This window comes from Artemia franciscana, chromosome 14 (genome assembly GCF_032884065.1).
Source record: "Artemia franciscana chromosome 14, ASM3288406v1, whole genome shotgun sequence".
Taxonomy (NCBI): Eukaryota; Metazoa; Arthropoda; class Branchiopoda; order Anostraca; family Artemiidae; genus Artemia; species Artemia franciscana.
Genome location: NC_088876.1, coordinates 36,394,230 through 36,421,700, shown reverse-complemented (window position 1 = coordinate 36,421,700; position 27,471 = coordinate 36,394,230). Strand labels below are relative to the sequence as shown.

Below are 27,471 nucleotides of genomic sequence, written 5' to 3'. Positions count from 1 at the left end.
TGGTACGGCCTATATCGCATCTATTGAACGGGCAAGTATGCTAACAGTTTTTGAACATGGTGGGAGGTAATTTTCCTCCAATCTTTTTGTTCTATAAACACGTTTATAACTCTAATCCTCCAATATATTGTCAAGCGATAAATTAACTAATCACGCTATAGCTGGATATAAGATAATCTAGGAGGTAGACACAACAGTTTTATTAAAAAAATTCAATCGTATAAAATGTTAATCTTTTGCTAAGCCAATTAGAGGTATTTCTTTTACCACTACTATTATTTCATTATCGTCGTCGATTACTTTGATATAATCCCTTGTCAAATTAATTAGTAGTATTATCATTTCATTATCGTTGATTACATACATAAGGAGTTCCTCATCCTTATTTTCAGTGAGGCCAAACTTAGTCCATATATCTTGGCTTTCCTGTATTTGACCATTGCTTCCCTAAAACAGAGACGAATATGCATGTCACCAGGTAAGTACACAAGAAAGAGTGGGGGTGGGGATTAGTATATATTCTTCGTACGTAATGGACTATTACATACGAAGCCACAATGTCTAGATGCACACAGTGATTTCGACAGATATTATTACAATTTATACAATAATAAAAAAAAAAACTGTTATCCTGTATAAAACTTTCGCCATATATTTGTGTTTCATTAAAACTCTTTAAACATGTTATATATACCCTTTCGTTTAGAGTGTTGCGTTCTATAAAAACATTATCTTCAGTTAATAAAAAAATATTTATTCGTGTAAAAATAGGGGATAAGCCCAAAATGTCGCTAGTCCCCCTAAGTAGGTGCCTAAGTAAAAGTAAATATGACGACACTAGACCCTTAAGGTCCAAACCAGCGGTGCAGATCTCCGGTTTGTGACCCTTCAGCCAGGAGGTGCAATGGGAGGTTAGGTGCCAACCGTCCTGTGCTTTCGCACACCCTTTCTGCTTACCTTCCCCATAATCCTCCAGGTGCCCATTTAGAGCTGAGTCGGCTCTGGCTGAGCTTACAGAGCCACACCATTGACCCACGTCTTAGACCAAATAACCAGCCACGCCAGGAATCGAACCCGTGCCCCTCGAATAAAGGATTCCCAACCCAGCGTGTCAACCACTTAGGTGTCTGCTACCACTATAAAAATTCAGAGGGAAACATCATATCGATTTCTTAATTTACTGAAAGAAAAAAGCTCTGATAGTTCAAAAAATATTTTAGATAAATTCTCTCTACCTTAGCTGACAGAAAATAAAAATTTCCCAAGTAAAACACTGTCTACTCCGATGGTCGACATAAATGTACGCTTATGAACGGATTTGATTAAAAAAAACTGGAATAACGAACTTATCATTTGAGTAGGATATGTAAACTTTAGATACGCAAGATATATATTAGCTTTGGACACATTGCTCAATTTACACACAGCCCTTTCAATACGATTTGAGCAGGATATGTCACATTTAAACGTTAAATATAACCAACCATGATAAAGCAGTAGAACAAACTTTTTTTCAAATTCGACCCATCTTTTCTCTCTTTAATTTTTTGTAAACGGAAAAGCATTGTGGTCTAAGACATTGTTTCACTTTGTACCATTTTTCCATCATCCCGAAGATGGCTAGCTAACTCGAGTAGACTATATTGCACAAGCATCCGCGATGAAAAAAGACTGGCAAAATGACTTTAAAACAAGCATTTAAGATTTACAGCCAAACATGTAAAAAGTACCACACACCAGAAACTCCTAATCCCTCGTTTACTCTTTTTTAAATCTCACTTCATAATAATACCTAACCAAAAAGCCATCAGCTCTTTATATCGCAATCAAATCTCCTTATATCGTACTTGTCAAATCAAGATGCTAAATTAGAATACATTTCATTCGTTGGCTTGGGTTTACTTTTGATCGGGTGAAACCTATAGAAAAAGCGCCATTATAGCGGAATAATTTGGATGGACCCTGATCAAAAAGTAAAATTTAAATTCTTGAAAAATAAATGTTCAAGAAATCATTTCAAGAGAAACGAGAATTAAAATTTTGAGAAAACTAGATTTTAAACTTAGAAAACTCTGCTCCCCTTTTTTCGCCATTGGGTTATTCGCCACTGTTTTTCACCCCAGTCTTGCGCCACAGGGCGAAGCACCGGCAATTGACCACTTTCGTGCAACCACGACATCGTACCGCAAAACACTGCGCAGAGGTTTTAGCTTGGCTTTTATTATTATTAAATATAAAAAACAAGTTTTTTTAACTGAAAGTAAGGAGCGACATTAAAACTTAAAACGAACAGAAATTACTTCGTATATGAAAGAGGCTGCTTCCTCATCAACGCCCCGCTCTTTACGCTTAAGTTTGACTCTGTCTCTCAATTCTTCTTTTTAAAACAGTAAAAATTGAAACTTCTACAGTAGGGTTCTCTGATACGCTGAATCTGATGGTGTGATTTTCGTTAAGATTATATGACTTCTAGGGGGCGTTTCCCCCTATTTTCTAAAATAACGTAAATTTTCTCAGGCTCGTAACTTTTGATCAGTAAGACTAAACTTGATGAAACTTATATATTTAAAATCAGCATTAAAATGCAATTCTTTTGATGTAGGTATTGGTATCAAAATTCCATTTTTTAGAGTTTTGGTTACTATTGAGCCGGGTCTCTCCTTACTACAGTTCGTTACCACGAACTGTTTGATTAGTATTTATAGGAAAACCCGTCATACAATAAAAAAAAGAAAAGAAAAAAAAAGAAAGCAATAAACGAAGAAAAAAAAAGAAGAAATACACACTGAACGCGAAGCAAACACTTAAAAAACAAACAACAACAAAAACATCTTAACTACTGGGCCAACACTGATGACCATGGATGGTTCAACTTCAGCAAACAGGAATTATAAGCACAAAAATAAACCATAAATTAGTAACAAAATTTAAAAAGTATTGTACGATACTACTGTACAAAACAATAGCATAACGACCGACAACACAAACTATCTAGCATGATTGAAATAAGGTCGTTTCTACAGCCGGTTTGAGTTTTGTTAGGATAACCTTAATCATATTATGAGTTTTCCCATATTTTACTTATCTATCTCTAAATACTGAATACACCAAATACTAAATTCCCCTGATAACCTAATTTTTTTTTAATGTATAGGTACTACCTTTTCAAAATAGTAAATACATTATTTTTATTATTGCGAATCCCCCCCCCCAAAAAAAAAACTTCTGAGTAGGTGTTTGACCAACACTCAGTAGCTTAGAGAGCAACAAGTTACCAAAGGGTATATGAACTCGACATGTGGTTTTGTTTCCCTTCTTTCTTACAATAGGGAGGGGGTACTGAGACCGAAAGTCTAGACAAGGAGTTACAAATAAGGAAAAATGTTAAGAAAATAATTTTCACTTCATAATATGCAGAATATTTAAGAATATTATTATTAAGCAATTTTGCTTAGGGAGAGCATTTATCTTCAATTCTTTCATCGTTTTACACTTTTTCGAATTTTTTTTTAACATGGTTTCAACAAGCATTTTTGCAGTTTTCAAATTCTTGGTGAAAAATGCCATCTGAAACAGATATTGCAGATGGCATGAAAACGTTCATAATCTTCACCAGAAAAATAACATCTGTAACACATTTTGAAAATGGGATTGAAACGTACATAATCTTTAGTTGACTATGTTGCATTTAGCAGATTTTTCAAAATTAAACAAAGGCTATTGAAAATAAAAAAAATCATTACTTCATAGAAAAACAAGGAAAAAAATGCCATTGGTAACAAATTTTATAAATGGCACTGAAACGTCCAGAATCTTTAGTTGACAATGTTGCATTCAGCAGATTTTTCTAAATTAAACAGAGGCTATTGAAAAAAAAAAAAAAAAAAAAAAAAAAAAAAAAAAAAAAAAAAAAAAAAAAACATTACTTTCATAGAAAAACAAGGGGAGAAATGCCATTAGTAACAAATTCTATAAATGGCATTGAAGTGTACAGAATTTTTAGTTGACAATGTTGCATGTAGCAAATTTTTCAAAATTAAACAGAGGCTATTGAAAAAAAATCATTACTTTCATAGAAAAAAAAAAAAAAAAAAAAAAAAAAAAAAAAAAAAAAAAAAAATGCAATTTGTAACAAATTGTGTAAATGGTACTGAAACATCCAGAATCTTTAGTTGACAATAATGCATTTAGCAGATTTTTCAAAATTAAACAGAGGCCATTGAAAAAAAAAATCATCAAAACAAGAAAAACAAGAAAATCAAAGAAAAACAAGAAAAAAATGCCATTAGTAACAAATTTTATAAATGGCATTGAAACGTACAGAATCTTTAGTTGACAATGTTGCATTCAGCAGATTTTTCAAAATTAAACAGAGGCTATTAAAAAAAAAAAAAAAAAAAAAAAAAAAAAAAAAAAAAAAAAAAAAAAAAAAATCAGAAAAACATGATGCCATTAACAAATTTTGTAAATGGCATTGAAACATCCAGAATCTTTAGTTGACAATGCTGCATTTAGCAGATTTTTCAAAATTAAACAAAGGCTTTAAAAAAAATCATGAATTTCATAGAAAAACTCGAAAAACAGGGAAAGGAGTGAAGATAAAGGTTCTTCATATGCCAACTGTGTTAACTATGATTATTCTGCATATTATGAAGTAGCAACTATTTTTTTAACATGTTTCCTTACGCGGAGTTCCTTATCTAGCCTTACACCCTAATGTCTAAAATTAGCAGAATCAACAAAGACAATGTCGCTTCTTACCAGTGTTTAAATTCTAGCAAATTCCTTGTTGTAGGTATTGTAAACACTATCAATGACTTTTGTTTTATACTATTCAAGCTAACCCTTCAAGTGACCATCAAATACTCATTCGGTTGGAGTGTGCAACCTATAAGATAAAAGCTCAAAAATAGTATCTATTAAATCTGTGAGTAAAATATACTTAACAGAATTAGAGATCAGAAAAAGCCAAGGAGGCAAATAATCATTGTGTTCAGATGACACGCACGAAAAAGACATCATTGAAAAATGGACAGTAGCAAAGCACGAGAAACTGCTAAGGTACAGAGAAAGAGTTTACTCGCCGAAAATTTTATATCTCGAATACCCTTAGTTCTTCTCTTTGGCTCAATATTTCTCACGAACAACCAATCATGTTTCAAAAAAGCGGAGTCGTTAGTTGTTGTTTGTCTCCCCAGAAACTCTTTCCCTGTCTCCCCAATAGTTTACCAAGTTTTTGAAAAGCAGAATATTTTCCTCTCCAGAAATAAGGAATAAAGTGAGTAGCTGGCGAAAATGGGTAACAAAAATGAACCAAATCACTTTTTTTTTAGGACAAAGTATGAAAGTGATTTCTGTTTTTTTCTTGGATTCCTGGCGATGTCTATCGGGAATGCAGGCTTTTAGTTCATATAGCATTTTGAGCTACAAATTCAGAAAATTTTTAAAAATAAAAAAGTAAAAAATAAATTAAGTCTAATAAGGAATTAAAATAAAATAATTGAAACAAGGAAAACCTAATAAGGAATTAAAATAAAAGAGGAATTTAAAAATAAAATGAGTCTAGCCAAATGCGTTTTCGTTATTCAAAATGCTTCAAATGCAGTTAGAACTACATGGCTACAGGTATTAATCATCAAAGTGGTAAAAAAAATAAAGACGTTAATCAGAAAACATTTAATAATCCTAAATAATCCTAAATACTGAATTAGAACGTAGACATGCAGTGTTAAGTATGAAGTGCATACCATATCATATTTTGTTTTCATAGATGTCAACACTGTCTCGGCTAAATTTATTATCTAATAAGTTCATACTCCTGAGATAATTGTGAAACTCAGGTTAAGCTGTTTTCAAATAATAGGTCCAAGGTCCTTTCAGGACCTGGGTTGTAGATTCGGTTTTAGAATTCGAAGAAATTAAATCCAAAAAATTAACTAACAATTAGCCTAATTAGGCCAAGAAATGACGAAAGGTGTGCCACTGAAGTGTCCCAAAAATCTTCAATGGAGAGTATAGAAACTTTCCATACTGTATAATATTTATGCTGTGTTACTTAAACTATAAAATTCAATTTTAGTTATTTTTGCCCTTTCTCCCGCCCCCCAGAAATAAAATTCCTGGGTGGTAGCTTGACCAAAAGTCAGCACCTTTGTGAGAAATAAGTTACCAACGAGTAGAAATATATCGACTTACGATTATAGAATCAACTTACGATTTTTGCTCCTTTATTTCTTCTAATAGGGAGGGAGTGGTGAGACTCGTAGGAGCTTGACCAAAACTCAGTACTTCTTGAGCAATAAGTTACCAACGAGTAGAAATATATCGACTTACGATTATAGAATCAACTTACGATTTTTGCTCCTTTCTTTCTTCTAATAGGGAGGGGGTGGTGAGACTCGTACCATCGTCTAAATGGGGCAGAATCAACCACTACAATGGCGTTTCTGACCAGGGTTTTAGCTCTAACCAATTCGTTGTAGGATGCATTGTAAACAACATCAATGATACAGGATTTGCGAGTACAATCTAAAAGATAAGACAATTCAAAATAGCATTTAGTAAATCTGTGAATAAAATTAATTTTGCAGAATAAGCGATCAGAAAAAGCCATAAAGGCAAATAATCATTATGTTCAGATGACACGCACGAATAAGACATCATTTCAAAATGGACAGTAGCTGAACAGGAGGAAATGGTAAGTACAGAGAAAGAGAGTTTACTTGCTAGACATGTTGAATCTTGGTACTTATTATTGACTCGATATTTCTAATATAAGAACCAATTAAATGTTAGGAGAGTTGTTTTTCCCTCCAGAAATTGCTTTTTATCTCCCCATTACTTTACCTGGTTAGATAAGTTACATACGGGATTTGCGTGTACAATCTGTAAGGTAAAACAATTCAAAATAACATGAAGTAAATTTATGAATAAAATTAACTTTACAGAGTAAGCAATCAGAAAAATTCATAAAGGTAAATAATTGTTGTGTTCAAATGACACGCAAGAATAGACATAATTTCAGAGCGGTCAGTCGCAGAGTATAGGAAACTGATAGGCAGAGCTTGGGGTATTCAACTTGTTGGAAGTGATGATAGGCACGGTTAATTAAAGTAAAGCCAAGTCAGGTAGTCTCTGCGAAAGGTAAAGCTGGCTTAACTTTTTCAAAGTTGTATAAATATGATTAATTTCACTTCTTGATGCTAGTCTATCATCCATCCTAGGACGGAAATAAGGCAGAGAGGCATGGCAAGACTCTAAATAAATCAGTGAAATTTGATGACAACTTGATCCTCTGCAAAATCTTTAACACTTACGGCCGTTGGTTTTCAGACACATGTACACCTTCAAAGGAAAGCAATATCTCATTAAGCCATTTGGTGCCATCAGTTTTTAGCGTTTTATTTTTATTGATTTTCCACCACATTCCCTTTTTTTAAGATGGCGACCAGTGATGTGATTTCGTCAAAATCCTGGGGGGAGGGGAGTTGGAGCCAATTTTCCCAAATCAAATAAAAATGGCAGTAAAACTAAAAAATTAGCCATTTGGTACCATAAAAGTAGCATAAGGACATTTTATAGTAATATATAAAGGTAAATATATATTAAAGAAAACTGATCTGTTTCTGTTGATGCTTGAATTACTTAGGTTTATCGTAGCTTTGACATGATTTTTAAAGAAACTAGATTTCATTTAGGGGGCAGCAAAACGGGGGGGGGGGGGGGGGCTTGATTTCCATAATTCTCGGTTGTATAATTTTTTCACTAAAGTTTATTTCATAATGCATAGGTGTGTTTCACTAGGACTAACCTAACTTTACTTTTTTAGTGTGGTGTGTATAAGAAATACGTACCCACTCCTAAGTTAGAAAATTAAATATAAAAAAAATAAGTTTTTTCAACTGAAAGTAAGGAGCGACATGAAAACTTAAAACGAACAGCAATTACTCAGTATATGACAGAGACTGTTCCCTCCTCAACGCCCCACTCTTTACTCTAAAGTTTGACTCTTTCTATCAACTCTACTTTTTAAAACAGTAAAAAACTTTAGTGTAAAGAGCAGGGCATTGAGGAGGGAACAGCCCCTTTTATATACGGAGTAATTTCTGTTCGTTAAGTTTTAATGTCGCTCCTTACTTTAAGTTAGAAAAAACTTGGTTTTAATTTAATTTCTGAACGTTTTGGAGTTAATAGATGTTTTGATTTTTGCTCTCCGCACATGAATAATTAAATAAAATTTGTGCACTAATTAAATTTTTTATCGGATGATTTTGAAAAAAAAGGAGTGTGGGGGGTGGTGGTGGCCTAGTTACCCTCCAATTTTTTGGTTACTTAAAAAGGCAACTAGAACTTTTAATTTTTTACGAACATCTTTATTAGTAAAAATGCACGTAACTTACGAATTAAGTTGCGTAACGAACTTCTATATTCATATGTTTTATTACGTATATGAGGGGGTTCACCCCCTCGTCAATACCTCGCTCTTAAGACTAAACCTTAAATTTTGTCCCAATACCTAAAAAATGACCCCCGAATAAATAGTTGAAATTACTAAAAATACTTTAGCGTAAAGAGCGAGGTATTAGGAGGAGGTAAACACCTCATATGCGTAATAATTTTTCGTTCGTTTTAAGTTTTAATGCTGCTCCTTACTTCCAGTTGAATTTTTTTTTCATATTTATTTTTTTCATATTCTTTTAAATGCTGGAAAATCCTGCACCCTTTATTGAAATTCTCTTCCCCCATGGGAAGTTCCGCAGAAGTAACCCCCTCCCCACAACCAAAAAATCCCCCTGAAAACGTCTGTATATTTCCCAATAAACATAACTATATGTGAACACTGGTCAAAGTTTGTAACTTGCAGCCCCTCCAATGGGGACTGTGGGGGAGTAAGTCGTCCCAACAGACATAGTGAATAGGTTTTCGACTAAGCTGAATAAACATCTATCTCGGAATTTTGATCCGGCGACTTTAGAAAAAAATAAGTGTGGGGGGGGGGCCAAGGTGCCCTCCAATTTTGTGGTCCCTTAAAGGGCACTAAAACTTTTAATTTTCGTTAGAATGAGCCCCCCCGTGACATTCTAGGACTACTGGGTCGATGCGATCACTCCTGAAAAAAACAACAACAACAACAAACAAACACGCATCCGTGATCTGTTATGAAAAAAAAATTCCACATTTCTGTAGATATGAGCTTGAAACTTCTGCTGTGAGGTTCTCTGATATGCTGAATCTGATGGTGTAATTTTCGTTAAGATTCTATCACTTTTAAGGGGTTTCCCCTTATTTTCTAAAATAAGGTAAATTTTTTCAGGCTCGTAACTTTTGATGGGCAAAACTAAACTTAATACTTATACATTTAAAATCAACATTAAAATACGATTCTTTTAATCTATAAGAATAATAATAAATTAACATATATATACATTAATAATATATATTAGTATTTATATTAATATACTAGCTGTTGGGGTGGCGCTTCGCGCCACCCAGACACCTAGTTGGTGGGGCGCTTCGCGCCCCCCCAAGCCCCCCCCGCGCGCGTAAGTCGTTACGCGCATTATTAGTTACGTGCCATTGTAGTTGTGTCCCTGTGTCCCACCTGTGAATATAGATAGATTTATATATGTGTTTCAAACTACGTAAAACTTGCGAATATACAACATTCTTGGCTTTCCCATTGTCTGTGCATATACAAAGCCTTATGTACTAATAATGACGTCATATGCAAACGCTCTTTTTACAAACAAACAAACATGCATACACACAACTCGTTTTTATATAGATAGATAGATAGATAGATACAATACAAATTAACTGCATAAAACTTGCGAATATACAACATTCTTCGCTGTCAAATTGTCGCTACATATAAATAGATTGTCAGGTTTACCGACCCTCGAACATGCAACGTACAATTGTCCATGGGAAAAACAATCAGTATTAAGATCTATACCACATTTTTCTAATGATTGACCTTGAGCTTTGTTAATTGTGATTGCAAATGCTAATCGAATTGGGAATTGCAATCTTTTAAATTGAAAAGGCAGATCCGTTGGAATCATGGGAATGCGAGGAATAAGAACAGCCTCACCCTCAAAAGGCCCTGTCAAGATTGTGGCCTCTATTAGGTTTTCCATTGTTTTTTTTTACGGCAAGTCGCGTGCCATTGCAAAGCTTTGGTGGGTTGATATTTCTTAAAAGTATTATTGGTACGCCTATTTTTAGTTGTAGCACGTGTGGTGGAAACCCTGAAGGATCTATGGAATTTAAAAATTCAGATGGATAATTAACCGCTTCATTTGGTTCCAAAACTGTGTCGACTGACTTGTAAAGGACTGCCTGGTCTCGAATCTTGGTCAAAACAATATTGTTGATTTCGTGGACGTCTATATTTTTGGGTGCGAGAATCGCTCTTTCACTTAGCCATTTATTATTTTTATAATTTTTTAGAATATTCGGAAATACTTTTTCAATCAATTCATTTTTGGACGTCACTAAATTACAGAAATCAGCAGGTAGTTGTATACGTCCTGAAATTGAGTCTACTGGGAGCTTTCCGTTTCCAATTGCCAGCAATTGATCTGAAAATGTTTGACCAGTCATCGTTTTGCAATCGGACACGCATATTTGTAGTTAATTTTAATATTTTTACGTGTGCCCATAAATTAGAATTTTTCAGGCAAGCATTCATTTCGTCTGCAGGAGTTGATCTAGGTATTATAGGTAATGTTTGCCTGAAATCTCCCGCAAGCAATATTAATGTGCTGCCAAAGGGTTTCGACTTGCCTCTCAAATCTTTCAAGCATTGATCCAGAGCCTCGAGCGATTTTTTGTGTGCCATTGTGCACTCATCCCAAATAATAAGTTTGCATTGCTGCAATACTTTACCCATCCCAGATGATTTGGAAATATTGCACATGGGAGTTTCTGTAGAATGCAAATTCAGAGGCAATTTCAAAGCGGAATGAGCAGTTCTTCCACCAGGCAGTTGCGGCTATTCCGGACGACGCAATTGCCAACGCTATATCATTTTTTGATCGAATTGATGCCAGAATCAGTTTTATCACAAAACGTACCCAGGAGGTACGTTTTACCAGTACCTCCTGGCGCATCCAAAAAGAAAATTTCTCCAACGTTGTTATCGACACAATGCATTATCGTATCATAAATGTCTTTTTGTTCCGACGTTAACTTGGAAATGTTATTTTGTACATACGACAATAGATCACTCGTACTGTAACTTTGTTCACGATCCAATTCTACACATGTCGAAACAGCAGCGATACGGTTAGGTGAAGGCATTCCCAAATCCTGAAGAGGTTTGTTTGCCATACGTACGCACAAATCTTCTATAATAACTAAAGTGTAATTATAAATTTCTGATGTAAAATAAAAAGTCATATCTGACTTCTCTAACTGTTTTCGATGGAGTATATCTTCAGACATTTTTGACTTATATTTTTCCCATAACTCTGTAGGAGCTGATGGAGAGCAAGTTGTTAAAATGATGCCAAACAATGCACGAATTTGACTTGGGGTTGACGTTTCGCACGCGTCATTGATGCAGTTATCCCAGTGTTGGTCATTCTCCAATAAATTCAGAGCTTGGCATGCACTACGGTAAGTGTCATGTATAGTACCGTTTACAGTTCTCAAATACTCAAAGGATGTCGGACCGGGTACATTCACCAAAAGCAGGCGTAGAAAGAAGCATTCATGTTGATTGGGGTGAACGGTGTAGAGTCTTCCTATCGTGGTATCTTTGAAGATGGTAGGTTGGCCGTCGACTGACTTACCCTGTTTTCGACGTTCAAATACTTTATTTTTAGTATTCCACGTGTAATACGAAGGCACTTCAGTATACAGCAGTTTTTTTGCAAATGAATCATTTTTGCAAAGCGAAAAAAAGCTGTTAATGTTGTATCCGGTGGAATCAGGGCTCTTTGTTGCACGTTGGTTTCCGTGAAATAAACACGTTGACCATTCTGTAAATGTACCGCTAAGTGAACAACAGCTGGACTACGTTCATGTATCGGAAATGAAAGAATTCGTCAAACAGCTTCATTACTGCTTATGTATCTTCCAGCCTGATATTGTACGATTTCGTCGAAATCTTTGATTTCGGGCTGCAAGCCAAAAACTGCCATGTCACTGCCTTTGTTGACGTATTTACATATGTATTTGATTGCCTTTACGGAGTTACAGTATTCAACGTTTATGTGTGCATTAAATGTTTTTGATAATAATGGGGAATATGGAACAACCCACTGGTTATCTACTTCGATGGTGGTACCGTTACGCTTCTTTATTATTGCTGTTTTACCGCCATCTTCAGTAGATCTTCTTCTATATTGTGGGTAACCATCATTGCCAGTAATTGTCTTTGATACTAAAAGTCGAGGATATTGCTTTGTGCACCTTCCTTTGGCCATGCATGGTGAATTTTCGTTCAGTGCACCGCAAGGTCCATGTATCATATTTTTTACAATAATATCATGTAACCCCTTATCGACATTTTTATCAGGTATTTCAGCGGAAATCACATCATCAATTTCGTTCGAAGTAATTTTTTTATGTAGCCAGATTAGTATATGTTCGTGTGGCAAACCTCGTTTTTGCCATTCCACTGAGTACATCCAGCATCGCACTGACCCAAACACTTCAAGTTTTACTATGTAGTTTATCAGTGATTTCAACTTTTGCCGGAAGACACGGGCCGTAATGTCATGCCTATGAACCGCCGATTGACCTTGAAGTAAAAGCTGCAGTATCTCGTCCCAAGATTGATTACATGTAAATGTAATAAATAAATCTGGACGACCATAGAGACGAACATACGCAATAGCATCTTGAGCATATTCATGCATATGACGGGGACTGCCAGCATATGACGAAGGTAAAATTGTTAATCTTCCAACGTTTGTGGTATTACCGTCATTCATAACTGCATCTCGCAAATGAATGTATTGTTCAGAGCGGAGCTTGGTCTGATTCAGGCGGATATATAGCAAACGTTCTGATTCAATTTTAGCATACATATCAACGACAAATTGGTGAAACAATTCACGGCATTTTAAAATATAATTTTCTTCATCCTGCCGAATCATTAGTCTATAGGAATAATAATGCATTGCACTGCATTTCTTATTCATTTCTTTGTTAGTGGCTGGATTCATCAATTTAATATTAAAGTGATAGCCGTCGGCTCCATCCCAAAAAATGATAGGATATTGTAGGGCATCGTAGCATCGATGAGTTTCAGCAATTCTTAACAACTGAGCGTTTCGCTTATGAAGAATAATATCTCGAGGTAAAAACTGATCACCGACCATAACGATTGCCACTTCGTCGATAGTTGGAGCATTGTATCTACGCATATGTTGGCCAGGAGGCGTTTTGTCAGCAGAAATAACAATTTTATGCGTATCAGTAGGCATCAAATCGATGGCTGTTTTGAACAGACGCACTAAATTATTATTTTCGTGGAAAAGATGTTGCAATTGGGAAACGATTGTCCTTCCAACCTTGGGAGAAATTTCGCAACGTGCATTCAATTCAGTATTTCTATCACTGATGAAGTACAATTGTAAAAATTTATGATTCTCGCCTGAGAATGGTAGAAGGGACCCTGCTCTATGATAAATTTGCCCTTTTACTTTGAAAGTAGATATAAATTGATCTTAATTTTCGATTTGGGCTCCAAACTACGTCATTTGGAAACATGAGTTGTATTTTCTGATTTTTGACAAAAAACGCTTAGATTCTGACGTAGTTCCAGTAAGGAAAGTCTTCAATGGCTCTGGTGGTGCAGCCACTAGAGGAAGTTTAACTTTTCCTGAGGCGCAACACATTCCCATTGTTTCACCATTGAATTTCAAGGCCTTGCAATAGGGACAAATTTTAGACATTGTCCCGATTTGAACACATCTACTCAAGCTATAATCATCAACTGGGCTGTACCTGAATGCCAGGCGATAACTTTCAGGTTGCTCTGATTCCTCGGCACGCTTTCTTTTCTTACTTTCTCTATCAGCAGCAAGCCTGATTTCTTGCTGTTCTTGTGATTCCTCGGCACGCCTTCTTTTTTCACTTTCTCTTTTAGCAGCAAGTCTGCTTTCGCGTTTCACTGGTAGTTCCTCGGCACGCTTTCTTTTCTGACTTTCTCTATCAGCAGCAAGTTTTTTGGCATAGACTCTTTGAGCATCTTCATCGGCTTTTGCCATTGTAAGTTCATCAGTCATTTAAAACTTAAACATTAATAGATTTCTACGTGAACATATATGTCTTAAATATCTTTAATGACGTCACCGTCATAGCAAAAATGACGACAACTCTTTTTCAGCATGCTCCCTAACCAATTCAAAAATCTAAGATTTGTCATCAAAGGACTTTATCTTCAATGTTTTTGATAAGCATAAGCATTATCATTAGTGAGCAGCTAGGATTCATCATAAACAAAAATAACCTGTTTAATAAACTAATTATTACTTTTTAATAAACTTTTAAGACTTGCTGTAGAAGGACTTAACACGTTGCTTTGACGATTGTTTTATCATTGAGTTATACCGGGAGATGGATGGGACGCTAGATATGGAATCCTTTGTTTGAATGGCGAGGGTTCGACTGTTGATGTCAACAGAAAGGGGCGGGGGTCAATGGCGCGGCTTGCAAGCTTAGTGAGAGTCTACCCAGCTCTAAATGGATACCTGAAGAAATCTGGGGAGGATAAACAGGAAGGGTGTGCGAAAGCACATGAATGCTGGTTCCTATTACATTTCCTGGCTGAGGGGCCTTGAGACAGAGATCAGCACCGCTGGTTCGGACTTTCAAGAAGTCTAGTGCCACATGCTTTACCTATTTATCCCAGGAGAAGGGGTAGTGTGTTCAAACGAAAAAATAATATAGTGCAATTCAAAGCGTTATAATTGTTTAAGTTGTTGCAACAAATAAGATATTGCGATCAAATAATGGTAGAGAATTCAGTAATCAAGCCATATCCGAAATCTGCACTACATGCAAATTTCTTATTACAGTACATTAAAAATGTACTGTGTGTTTCACGTTCTAAATAATTCCTCCAAGAAAGAGCAGCAAAAGATATTCCGGGACTGAATTCAGAAAAAAAAAATCTACTTTAGGTCAATTTACACCTAAGCACTCGTCAGTGTTGCCACGTTGAACTATGAAAATAAGTAACCAAACTAATTAGTTCAATTTGACAACGTTTTCGGTTCGTAACCATTAAAACGTCAAGAATCTAATGATTTTCAGAGACAACTACAGCTTCAAAGGAAACCCATACCTTCATAAGCTTTATAGTGCCTCATGTTTTCAGTTCTCCTTTTCCTGATTTCCCCCCAGGTTTTTTTTCTTAGTTTGGCACCAGGTATTAGAACTGCACAACTGTATACGGAGGTCTTTTTCACTAAGATTTCAATTCCCTTCTTTTCCTGAGTGAGTAGTTCGAATTTTTATAGTAAACTAATGTTATTATAATAATATAATAATTGATTTCTCACGCATCTAAATATAAAATTGCGACATAGCTGACACCTTATTAAAAGAAAAATGTTATGGTGGGGTGAAGAGCGGATCGACTGCGGCGCGATTGCCATTTAAAGTCTCGAGATATGGTATGTTTATGTTTAGGCTACTTATTAGTTCTCATTGTCAAATATAAATATAAAAGAAAATCCGAAGGCCCCTTTCCCTTTTAAAACCACATAGTAACATTTATAATTCCTAAAAACTATATAATATGAATTAAGAATTAAAGAATTAATGAATTAAGTAACTAAATAAAACAAATTAAATAAAACCAGAATGAATTTTGATTAAAATAAATTAATCAAATTAAACCCTTAACAAATTGGCTATAATGAATTAAAATAAAACTTGAGCATTATTAATTTCTTCCACGGGTTTCAACAGCCTCATTACAACGGGATAAACCTGACTACTCATACTACACGATAGTAATTTATATTTGGGCTGAGAACTTTGCTGTTTTTCATTGTCAGGGTGATATACACGCTGCATTGCAGGCAAATTACTGCCACCTTCTAAGTGAACTTTCCTCAACACTAATTGAGATGAAAGGATTTTTCCAAGATAGTTCTCATTGTCCACAAATTTAACATTACCTACATAAAGGTAAACATGCATTTTAAGAATTCGTTCATAGAATGGAATTATAAAAAAACTTTTTCTTTAATGAGGGGAAAGTGAGAGAAGTGGATTGACGTAAAGAGGTGGAGCTACCAAAATTCAAATCAAAGATGGCTAGTTTTTAAGAAAAAAGATACTCGTTCCGAAAAATAATAAAATACATATAGAATAAATGATAAAATAATATATAGTAAAATAATACATAATATATGATAAAATGTAATACATAATACAATAATACATAATAAAAATACATAATACATAATCAATGAATTTTCAAGTGAAAAAGATGCTCGTTCCGAAAAATAGAATACATAATAAAAATAATATATAATAAAATAATACATAATAAAAGAAAACTCACCTTCAAATCCCCAGATTGCCTTGATCTAGCCAGAGGGTCCTGAACTCTTCTTCAAGCTGGAAAGATTTGTTAGATTAGCTATCATTCCTAAGAAACAGCACAATTTTCTATGGCGTAAAACAGCGCTTTTCCTCAAGCAAAAAATTTAAAACCCCTACTAGAGCAATCAGAGTAACTATGACAATAGCTTTCATAAACTTAGGAAGGTATCAAACTCGAAAACCGAATTTGTATCCCAAGTATCGCTTTTTGTGTTCTTCATCATGAGCTCTAGGTTTGCCAGTTGTCACGTGTATAATAAAAGAGGGCACCTCATATATACTTTGAGGAGCATAAGGTTAGAGTTTCATAGAAATTTTTGATTTCTGACATTTCAAATCTATGGATTTGGCAGAGTAAAGCACAAGGCGTTTTTTTACATATTAGCAAGAACATATTTGATTATATACATACATATATTTATATAATTAACATTTACATACTAAAAGCAAAGCCTATCAGACAACAGAATAAAAAAGATAACTTTTCTTTAATCAAATTCTGAGTCCGTCCACTTGTGTAAATTTTATACAACAGAAAAGGCTAGTTTATCATTCCCCTTCTTCAAAACATATATTCCCAAATATTGTGCCTTTTACCATTGGCAAAAAGGTCTCATATGGGGTAAGAATGTACTGACTAAGCCACCAGGGCTTGGTTAATCTGTTGTACACGTTGGGTGTATTTGTTTCCACCCTATTTTTTCGTCAATTGGCGCCCCCGGGTGGTGAGATTTGCATCCCCGCTATTTCTTTGCCAAGAGTTATTCCGCCTTCTTTGTAATAAGATATATTTAGAATAAAGCCTTTTTGGTGTTTATTTGAATCTTTACACCGTCTCCTTAGATAAACTTCTGAAATCATGCCTGGAGGTAGAAGAAAAAGGAAATTCAAGCTGTGGTATGTTTATTAGCATGTGTAGTTTTAGACTATTTGCAAAATGAACCAACATTTATTATAGGTATGGTTAATTTTGATATTCATCTTGCCAAAACCCAAACCTGAACGCCATCTAGTGTTTGGAAACAGTGGCGAAAACATATTTTTGACTTGATAAAACAGCAACAATTTGTAAATATTTCATATATTCCTATTAATTGCATATAACTTTTACTTCTTTTTCCCCTTTACCTTTTTTTACTTTTACTTTTTTCTCAATCTATTATATAATCAACCCAAATGAGAGCTGAAAAACGATGCAGAGTAACGGATGCAATTTCTAACCATTTTTTGTATTTAGAAATAACTTTTACTGACAAATTCCAAAATCTAAAATGCAAATTAACTTTATTTGGAATTTAATAAATAACTGCTGTGGTTAAACTCTAAACAGTCATAGATAATTTTTGCCAACTCAGACTTCACTTTTTTGCTACTGTGTTTATTATATATTTTAGAAGACCAAATCTGTATGGCCATGGCCATGTATGACCAATTCTGTATGGCCATGTATGGCATCTAGAAAAAGTATGAGCATTAAGAAGTTATTAATATTAAAAATTTGATAACTATTCTGATAAAACTATGTGTAAACATTAAGCTAAATCAGTGAACAAAAATCAATATAGCCAAATATACCTATTACAACTAATAATACGAGATAAGACAAAAAACAAAACTAACATACCATTGATTTTGATTATTACACTACCACTACACGAAAAATATAGACGATAAAATCTAGAAGAATACGGGGGGCGGGGGATTTGTGTGAGGCTGCTCAATGAACTTGTTAAATAATAATGTAATATTTTGGGTTTTCAGACCCTTTCTTGGATTCATCTAAGAGAATCTGACACCAAAAAACCCAAAATGATGGAATCCAGCGTATATTCACCGAATAATGGCTGGTTAGTGACTCCAAAAATACAGGCAACTGCAAGCTAATTCCTGACCAGGGAAATATTTTTGCTGACTTCATAGAAAAAAGTGACAATACCACAAGTGAAGCTGACTGGGCTTAACACCGCTCACCAAAGCAATAAGCTTCTGTTGGAAGAAGAAAATGAAGACTTCAATGAAGTATCTGACAACCTTGAAATCGCTGGTTTTGCTGTTAAGAGGCTGCTTACTCGGCATATGTGTCTGATGTGGGCTTCAGAGCTTATTCAAGGCGATAGTAAAGTTTTCAAAGAAACTTATTCTTTTATGGCTGAAAATGAGCAGTTAATGGCTATGGTCAATGAGCAGTCAAACCTGCATTTATCCAATGGCTATCAATCAATGATTAGTTAATGGCTATGGTCAATGAGCAGTCAATGGCTATGGCCGATGAGCAGTCAATGGCTATGGTCAATGAGCAGTCAATGGCTATGGCCCCTGAGCAGTCAAACCTGCATTTATCCAATGGCTATCAATCAATGATTAGTTAATGGCTATGGCCGATGAGCAGTCAATGGCTATGGTCAATGAGCAGTCAATGGCTATGGCCGATGAGCAGTCAATGGCTATGGTCAATGAGCAGTCAATGGCTATGGCCCTTGAGCAGTCAAACCTGCATTTATCCAATGGCTATCAATCAATGATTAGTTAATGGCTATGGCCGATGAGCAGTCAATGGCTATGGTCAATGAGCAGTCAATGGCTATGGCCCCTGAGCAGTCAATGGCTATGGTCAATGAGCAGTCAAACCTGCATTTATCCAATGGCTATCAATCAATGATTAGTTAATGGCTATGGCCGATGAGCAGTCAATGGCTATGGTCAATGAGCAGTCAATGGCTATGGCCTATAAGCAGTCAAACCTGCATTCACACAACCTTATAGCCTTTTCGCTAGGTATTGTTTCGATTCTGCAGGACTGTAACTCGATTTCCCTCAAACATTATAGAAATTCTTGTTGGGAACCCTGACTAATCCATCGAGTTTTTTTGAAAATAAAACTAAGTTCAACATAGGTTTTTTTGAGAAATAATAATAATAACTTCTATAATTTCAATAATAACAATTTTTAAGAAAAATAAGTTTTTTTGAGTGCAAAGACTTGAACAGCAAAGCTGGCTTCATGGACTTCTTTATATTTTAAAAATATATTTTTTTTTTAATATTAAAATTTTTTTAATAATAATAAAAAAAAAAAATTAATTATAATATTTTTTGGGCAAACGTGCATATTACGGAGTGAAATTTATGAATCGTGAAACGAACAGAAATCCCTATCAAGGAAAATAAACTTAGTTTTAGCAGTTTAAAAAATTGACTATCTCCTTTTAAACAAAGAGGTAACACTTTTTAAAACTAGTATTTGGTTATCTCCTTAATGAGCTCCTCAGTACTACAGGCAATAAAAATAAAACCAATATCAATAAACATATGTGAAAAAAAAGAAAGTGACTAAATTCAATTTAGCTGCGAGTCTGCATTCAAGCCAACACAATAATTTCACATTGAGAAAAAAATTAACAAAACTGTGGTACTGAAATATTAATGCAATTAACCAAATTTTCGAATCATATATCAACGCGTTATGAAATTGTTCAAATAAAACTTATTTTTACCTTGATTATCAGTATAAATTCATTCTTAACCAATATTATCTTTACCTTTTGCGTACAGCCATACCAATTATTTTCTTCTTCCACACTCGTGCCTACCCATTGAAAAACCTAATGTCGCTTATGTTTATACTTGTTTTTATGTTCCCCGGAGCAGTTGCATCTCCACCCGGCTCTGTCTAATGGTTGAAATAAGGAATAATTCTATTGAATATATTTAACTACAGGGGTTTACACAAAGTACATATTAGTAAATGGTTAAAAAAACTCGCTTATTAGAAATTTACTTGACATGACACAGCCACAATGGTTTCCCATGTTGGGGTCTTGACTTTGAAATTTTGCTTATGTCCTACATACTCAAGAGCAATATTGTCATCTGTATAATTCAAACCCAAGCTTCATTGCGCAATTTAAATTTGAACTTTTACCTCAAATTTTGAGTCAAACATTTTCAAAATTGATTCTGTTATTTTTTTTTGTGTATTTACATCCAGGCAAGTCTAATTGATAGGCTTGCCTACTTCCAAGCAAAAACAATAATGTGCTATTGTTATAGGTTAGTGCCTGTGGCCTAAACTTCCGAAAAAATATTGAAATCAAGACCATTCTCAGTGGCTGGGAAGGCGTTTTCTGATGATAATAGAGATAATTACAACGCAGAGCATTATCTTGCCGGGATTAGACCGAAAACGTCTTTAGTACTTCAACCAATAAATAAAACTTGCCTTTGTAAAAGCGGGAGGGGGGGGGGGGAAGCAAATATTTCCTCTTCTTGGAAATTGGATTCCTTTTTTCACCAGCTGCTCGCCGTTTATGGGTGCGATCCCTTGAAGTACCTGAAATTAGTTTTAACTTAGAAAAAATATAACACGGTCGTAGAAGACTAGTTTTTGTTGTTGATGTCATCAGTAAATAGATTGTGCATCATAGCTTTTCAGGCGAAAGATGGTGAAAGAAAATCATCATAGACAACTACTCTACAAAATAGAATGTAAGAAAATAATGTAATAAAATAGAATATAAAAAAAAGAATGTAGAAGAAAAAGAATGTAAGAAAATACTTCCTTCTAGCAGTGTGATAATAACTATGCAACATTGTACATCCTTTAATAATATAATACGCAAAAATGTTCATTTTTGGATATTGCATATATGTTGAGGAGCAAATGTACTGCCAGAATACTTAATATTTTCACCTAATATTTAAAACCTAATTTAATTTTTAATTGTAATACCTAATGTTTAAATTTTGACCTTCTGTTCAAGCAAGTATCAATTTTTATATTTTTCAGGTTATCTGTTATGTTGCCCTGGCAAATTAACACATTCAAGCAGAATGTGTGGCAACCCCTCGAATAGGTAATACTTTCTGTTTGTTTTAAGTTTTAACGTTGCTCCTTACTTTCAGCGGAAACAAACTATTTTTTTTATTTGATTTCTGATAGTTTTTAATTAATGCCGGAAATTCGGCTCTACCTTTCATGGAAAATTCCCTTCCTCAATGGAAAGATCCTCCCACGTAAGCATCCCCAGCTCTCGGAGCAAATAAGCATCCCCAGCAGAAAATGGCATGAATTGGCATTTTGTTCAAATAGCTATGCCTTCAGGATTACATAACACCCCACAGAATGAGAGGAAGAGTTGTGAGTTATGCAGGCCGTTCATTGTAATATACGAGGTTTTTTTTTGGAAAGGGCGATCATATAAACTTTGGGAGACTCATTCGTTTGGAAATCAAAACGTGTAGTTCCCTTTTTTAAAGGTCAGAAGTGATTGGAAAACAACCAGCCCCCCTCTCCACTCTTTTCCCCCAAAAGCATCCGATAATTTTTTTTTAAAAGCCGTTATATTGATAATAGTCTAAAGGCCAAATAACTATGCCCCCGGGTTAAGAATTGAAACGACCCCCAGCTCTCAGGGCAAAGGCTGTAAGTTATGATAGTTGTCAAATTTAAACATGTATGATTTTGATGGAAGGACGGGAACAACTTTTGAAGTCTCATTAAATTGAGAATCAAAAGCTCCAGCGGCTTTTGAAGAGCAGCCCCCCCCCCTTCCCCCAATCAAATACATCTGATGAAAACTTTGAGACAGCCATTTTTTGTTCAAAGTTCTCCTAAAGGCAAATAACTATAACTCAGGGGAAGGGGGGGGGGGGGACAAACCTTCCATTGTCTCCAGGCTGTAAGTTATGCAAGTTGCGCATTGTTAATATACAAGTTTTTTTTGTTTTTTTTTTTTTTAGTAAGAACAGAGGGAATATTTGATCCTGTTTCATCAAAGTTAGAAATCGGAAGTTATAGTGCCCTTTTAGAGTTAAAAGCGATCGGAAGGCAATACACCCCCACCCTTCACACTTTTTTGTTGCAAAATACATCAGATCAAAATCCTAAAATAGCCATTTTGTTCAAAATAGACCAAATGCCGTTCCCCTAGGGTTGAAAGCCCCTCCCTCATCTAGGTCCCGGGACATTAGCTGTAAGTTATGCTATTTGCCTATCGTTAGCATAGTAGGTTTTTCCTTGCAATATATCTTTCAAGAGACAAAAGTGCTAAGATGGCAACCATCCCTCCCCCACCCTTACTCTCCCAAATGCATTGAACCAACTTTTAAGATAGCCAGTCTGTTCTAAATAGTCCAAAGGTGAAATAAATGTGTGTTCAGGGGTTATAATAACATAAACACAAGAAGAATGCTAAAGACCAGTTTTTTTTATCAGTAAATAGATTGTGTATTACACCTTTTCAGGCAAAAGATAGTGCAAAGAAAATCATTGTGGACCAGTCTACACAAACTTGATGGAAGAATAAAATACATCCTTCTAATAGTGTGTTAAAATCTGTGCAACATTGTAAAACGGTTAATATGATAATTTACACAAATGTTCGATTTTGGGGTCTACATATATGTTGAAGGGCAAATTGTGAAGGACATATATGTTGAAGGGCAAATCAAAAACTGGGCAACGTTCTGAAAGGGTTAGTATAATATACACAAATGTTCAATCTTGGGGACTGTATATACGTTGAGGGGCAAATGCACTGCCAGATCACTAGATGTCATTTTGGCCTCTATTTAGCAGCAAAAAATGACAGGAATTGGCACTTTGTTTTGGTGCCATCTATTGAAATATTAGGGCGATAGCCCCTTACTAGCTAGTCTTAGTCATTCTGTCTTAGCGTTTGGGTATCTCCTTATTCTGTAATATTTCAGAATTGGCATGAATGTTATAGTTTGTTTGATGTTTTTTTTTGCAAGTCCAAGGACATTTTATTCAGAAAAACAATAAAAGAAAATTACCATCAGAGTCCAAATAGAATTTGCCTTGATGTAGTCGGAAGGCCTTGAACTCAAGAATTCGATGAGCTTGGATGAAACGAACTCTTCTTGGTCCAAGCTGGAAACATTTATTTTATTAGCTACCATTTTTAAGAAGCAGCAAAACATTCTACAGCACAAAACAGCGTTTTTCCTCCAGGAAAAAGTTGAAACCCTTCCACAGCAATCAAAAGTAACTGTGACAATAGTTTTTGCAGACTTTGGGAGGTACATTTTTTTATCTGTATGACAAAAGAAGACATCAAACACATACTTTCATATTTTAGAGCGTGGGAATATTCCGGTGGGTTATGGACAGGGCATGCACCCTTCAGTTGTCAATACCTTAGAGTCTTAATAAAAGAAAAATAAACAAAAAAATATGAGACAAAAGACACAAAGAAGACATCAAATACATACTTTCATATTTTAGAGCAGCATAAGGTTTAGGCTTAATATCATGATTCTCAACATGGAGCACAGGCCCAACCGGTGGGGCGTGGGAATATTCTGGTGGGTCATGGACAGGGCATGTAGCCTTCAGCAGACAATAGTTTAGTGCTTTAATAATAATAATAAAAAAAAATTAAGAGAAACATATCCCTTTAAACATAATCCTTTACAAGTCCATCTACCACCCTCACTTTATTTAGTAGCACATGAGGCCTCAAGGGACAAAAATACAAACATATTATAACTAACTAGTAATACAAAACAACACTAAAAACAAAAACAACAACCTGCTGATTTTGATTACACTACCACTACACAAACAATACAGATGATAAAATGTTGGAGGAGACATTGAGATGGGGAGAAAGGGGTGGGCGGGGATATTTATCTGAGGTTGATCACTGAATATGCTGCATAATAATGTTTTTTTTTTGCTTGAGACTCTTCCCTCCCCATTATCACCCAAGAAAAGCTGATACTCCTGTACCCAATATGCATGAACTAGATACACACAAAGGCTTTACACAAGGTACATATTATTACATAGTTAAACAAACTAGCTTATAAAAATTTACTTGACATGGCATAGCCACAGTATGGTTTCCCATATTTGGGTTTTGACTTTGAAATTTGATAATATTCCACATACCCAAGAGCAAAGCTCTTAGACGAGTCAGTACATACACGTGACAATGAAACAAAATTAATATCGTCATCTATATAATTCAAATACAAGTCTTATTGTATAATTTAAATTTTAACTCATTGTGAGTCAAGACATTTTCCAAAATTTATTATGTTGTTTGCTACAGGCAAGCCCAATTGATAGGCTTGTCTTCTTTCAAGAAAAACAAATAATGGGCTCTTGTTATAAGCTAATACCTGTGGCCCAAACTTCCAGAAAATATCAAAATCAAGACAATTCTCAGTAGTTGAAGATATTTACTGATGATAATGGAGAGATAATTACAACACTGAGCACTATCTTCCAGTGATTAGACCAAAAAACCCTTCAGTATTGTAAAAAATAAATAAAACTTGCCTTTGTGTTAGCAGGGGGTTGTCCAAGCATATATTTCCTCTTCTTGGATTCATTTTTTCACCAGTTGCTTCTCATTTGTGGGTGTGATCCCTTGAAATAACTGAAATTAGCTTAAACTTAAAAAAAAGATGAGGATGCAGAAGACTAGTTTTTTGTTCATGTCATCAGTAGATAGATTGTGCATCATAGCTTTTCAGGCGAAAGATGGTGTAAGAAAATCATCATGGAATAGTACTATGCAAGCTTAATTTAAGAATAATATACTTCCTTCTTATAGTGTGATAATAACTATGCAACATTGTAAAACTATTAATAATATGATAAAACAAAGAATTTCTGGGGACTATATGTATGTTGGCCTCCAGCCCCCCCCCCAATGCACTTCCTGGCTGTAGGGCCAAGAAACGGAGATCAGCACCGCCAGTAGGGACTGTAAAGTCTAATGCTGTATCCTTTTTTTTTACATGTATGTTGAGGGGCAAATGCAATACTAGTTTACTTGATATCTTTTTGGCCCCTATTTGGCAGCAAAAATTAGCACTTAGCCCAAAATTCAAATAACTATGCCTCCAAGGGTTAGGTCCCTTGTCCCAGCTCCTTGGACAAAGGTTGTAAGGTATGATAGTTGACTGTTGTTAACATATGAGGTTTTAATGGAAAGAGGCAGTTGTATAAACTTTGGAAAGGGTTCAATTGGTTGGAAATTGAAGGATCTAGTGTCCTTGTCCCTTTCCCTTAAATGGAGTTGATAAAAATTTTGATATACAAATTTTGTTCAAAATAGTCCCAAGTCAAATAATTATAACTCACACATTGACAAACCCCCAAAAGCACCCACGGCAAGGGCTGTAAGCTGTGCAAGATGCCCATTCTTAACATTGGGGTTTTTATTAAGAAACAAGGGCATGTTTGATTCTTGGTCCCCCAAAATTAGAAATCAAAAGTTATTGTGCCTTTTCAAGAGTAAAAAGAACCAGAAGGCTACTAGCCCCCCCCCCTCTCCCTCATTGCCTCTTTTCCCCAAAATGCATCTGAAAAAAATTGGAATATATATTTTGTTCTTTATAGTCCAAAGGTCAAATAACTGTGCCTCCAGGGTTGACAAAACACCCAGAACCTGGGGATGAGGGTTGAAAGTTATATGAGTTGCCAATTGTTAATATATGTTAACAAACCAAGTTTGGAGGAGGCTTGTTTGATTGGAAATATAAAACTCTAGTTCCTTTATTTAGCCAAAAGTGGCCAGAGGGCAACCAGCCCCCCCACACTTTCTTCCCCTTATGCATCTTAAACAACTATTCTTCTAAGTTTGACACCCCCAAGCTTCCAGGGCAATGCCTCTGGATTATGCTAGAGTCAAACAAAATGAGAGAGCAGTCTATCCTGTGTACCTTTCCCCCTAATTTATCCAATCAAAAAATAGTCTGAAGGTCAAATAACCATGCTTTTGGGGTTGACTACCCCCTACTTCTAGGGTGAGGGCTGTGAATTATCAAGTTGTAGTAAAACAAGTGACCTAAGTCTAATATGGGAGGGGAGTGTATAGTTATGAATATAATATAATAAATAGCATATAATGGTTAAATAACTAACTGCTTCCAGTAGCCTCAACATTTGACTATCTGTAGGACTCTTTGCTGCCCATGTCCCTCAACTATTCCATAGGTGGGCCCTGAGGAGACATTGGGTTCTGCAATATAGATTAAAAATTTTATCATTATTTTTATTACAGCTAAAATCCCCCTCAACCCCCCCTTCCTGCTCCATAAAAAATGACTATACCCAAACTGAAGCCAGTAAAACTCACCATACAGAATTAGCAGGGTAAAAACCTACCCCCTTGTCACTTCTAAGTAAATGCATTTTCTGTATTATTTGCAAAACAAACAGCACTCACTTCACAAATGAAATTACACGTCAAAACCATGGAATTCTGTTGTTGGTCACAAAAGGATGGAATTTTCTCTTTTGTTAGTGAAGCACAATAGATCATTGCATTTTGATTATTATCAACAATAATAATCAATAGATTATTAATCAAAATAAATAGATTCAATAATCAATATCAATATTATAATAAAATATTTTTATAATATATTATATAATATAATAAAATCTCATATAATCTTATTATAACAATCTTAATATCTTATTATAACAATATTATATAAGTGAATAAAATCAATATCAATAGACAATTGATTATTGCATTTTAACAAGGGGTATTTACACATAAAATGCATAATTTGAGTAGGTAGATTTGAGCCACTTAAATTGTATTAAAAAGCAGAACTTACTCAAAACTGTTAACACTCACTTAGAAAATAGCAAATACAATTTAAAATAAATGCAATCAATATTGCTTAAATTGCATTTTTTTTTAGTAATTATCAAATTGGTACACGTCAATAGTATACAGTTGCTAGCTAATTGCTTGAAAGTGACTATTCTTTGCTAACATTTGCACAATAGAAAGCACAGTATAATGTTGTAAAAATAAAAAGCCAATTTGGCATGATTGAAAAAAAATATTTTTTCTGTCTTAACACTAGCTGACCAAATTAATGCATGCAAAAATTAGTGTATTT

At 34.9% G+C, this 27,471-nt stretch overlaps 1 protein-coding gene across 1 annotated transcript in view; it reads right to left on the bottom strand.

The window, feature by feature from the left end:
- Positions 1-185: 185 nt before the first annotated feature.
- LOC136035656 (uncharacterized) overlaps positions 186-27,471 on the bottom strand; it is a 36,306-nt gene continuing 9,020 nt past the window's right edge. The window contains exons 3-9 of the mRNA XM_065717562.1: positions 24,884-24,973; positions 23,371-23,467; positions 20,795-20,905; positions 16,535-16,590; positions 6,353-6,528; positions 4,762-4,888; positions 186-447 (exon numbers count right to left, since the gene is read on the bottom strand). Of these exons, the coding sequence (XP_065573634.1) occupies positions 16,537-16,590; positions 20,795-20,905; positions 23,371-23,467; positions 24,884-24,936 (315 nt within the window). The 5' untranslated portion in view covers positions 24,937-24,973 and the 3' untranslated portion in view covers positions 186-447; positions 4,762-4,888; positions 6,353-6,528; positions 16,535-16,536. The remainder of the gene's footprint in view (positions 448-4,761; positions 4,889-6,352; positions 6,529-16,534; positions 16,591-20,794; positions 20,906-23,370; positions 23,468-24,883; positions 24,974-27,471) is intronic.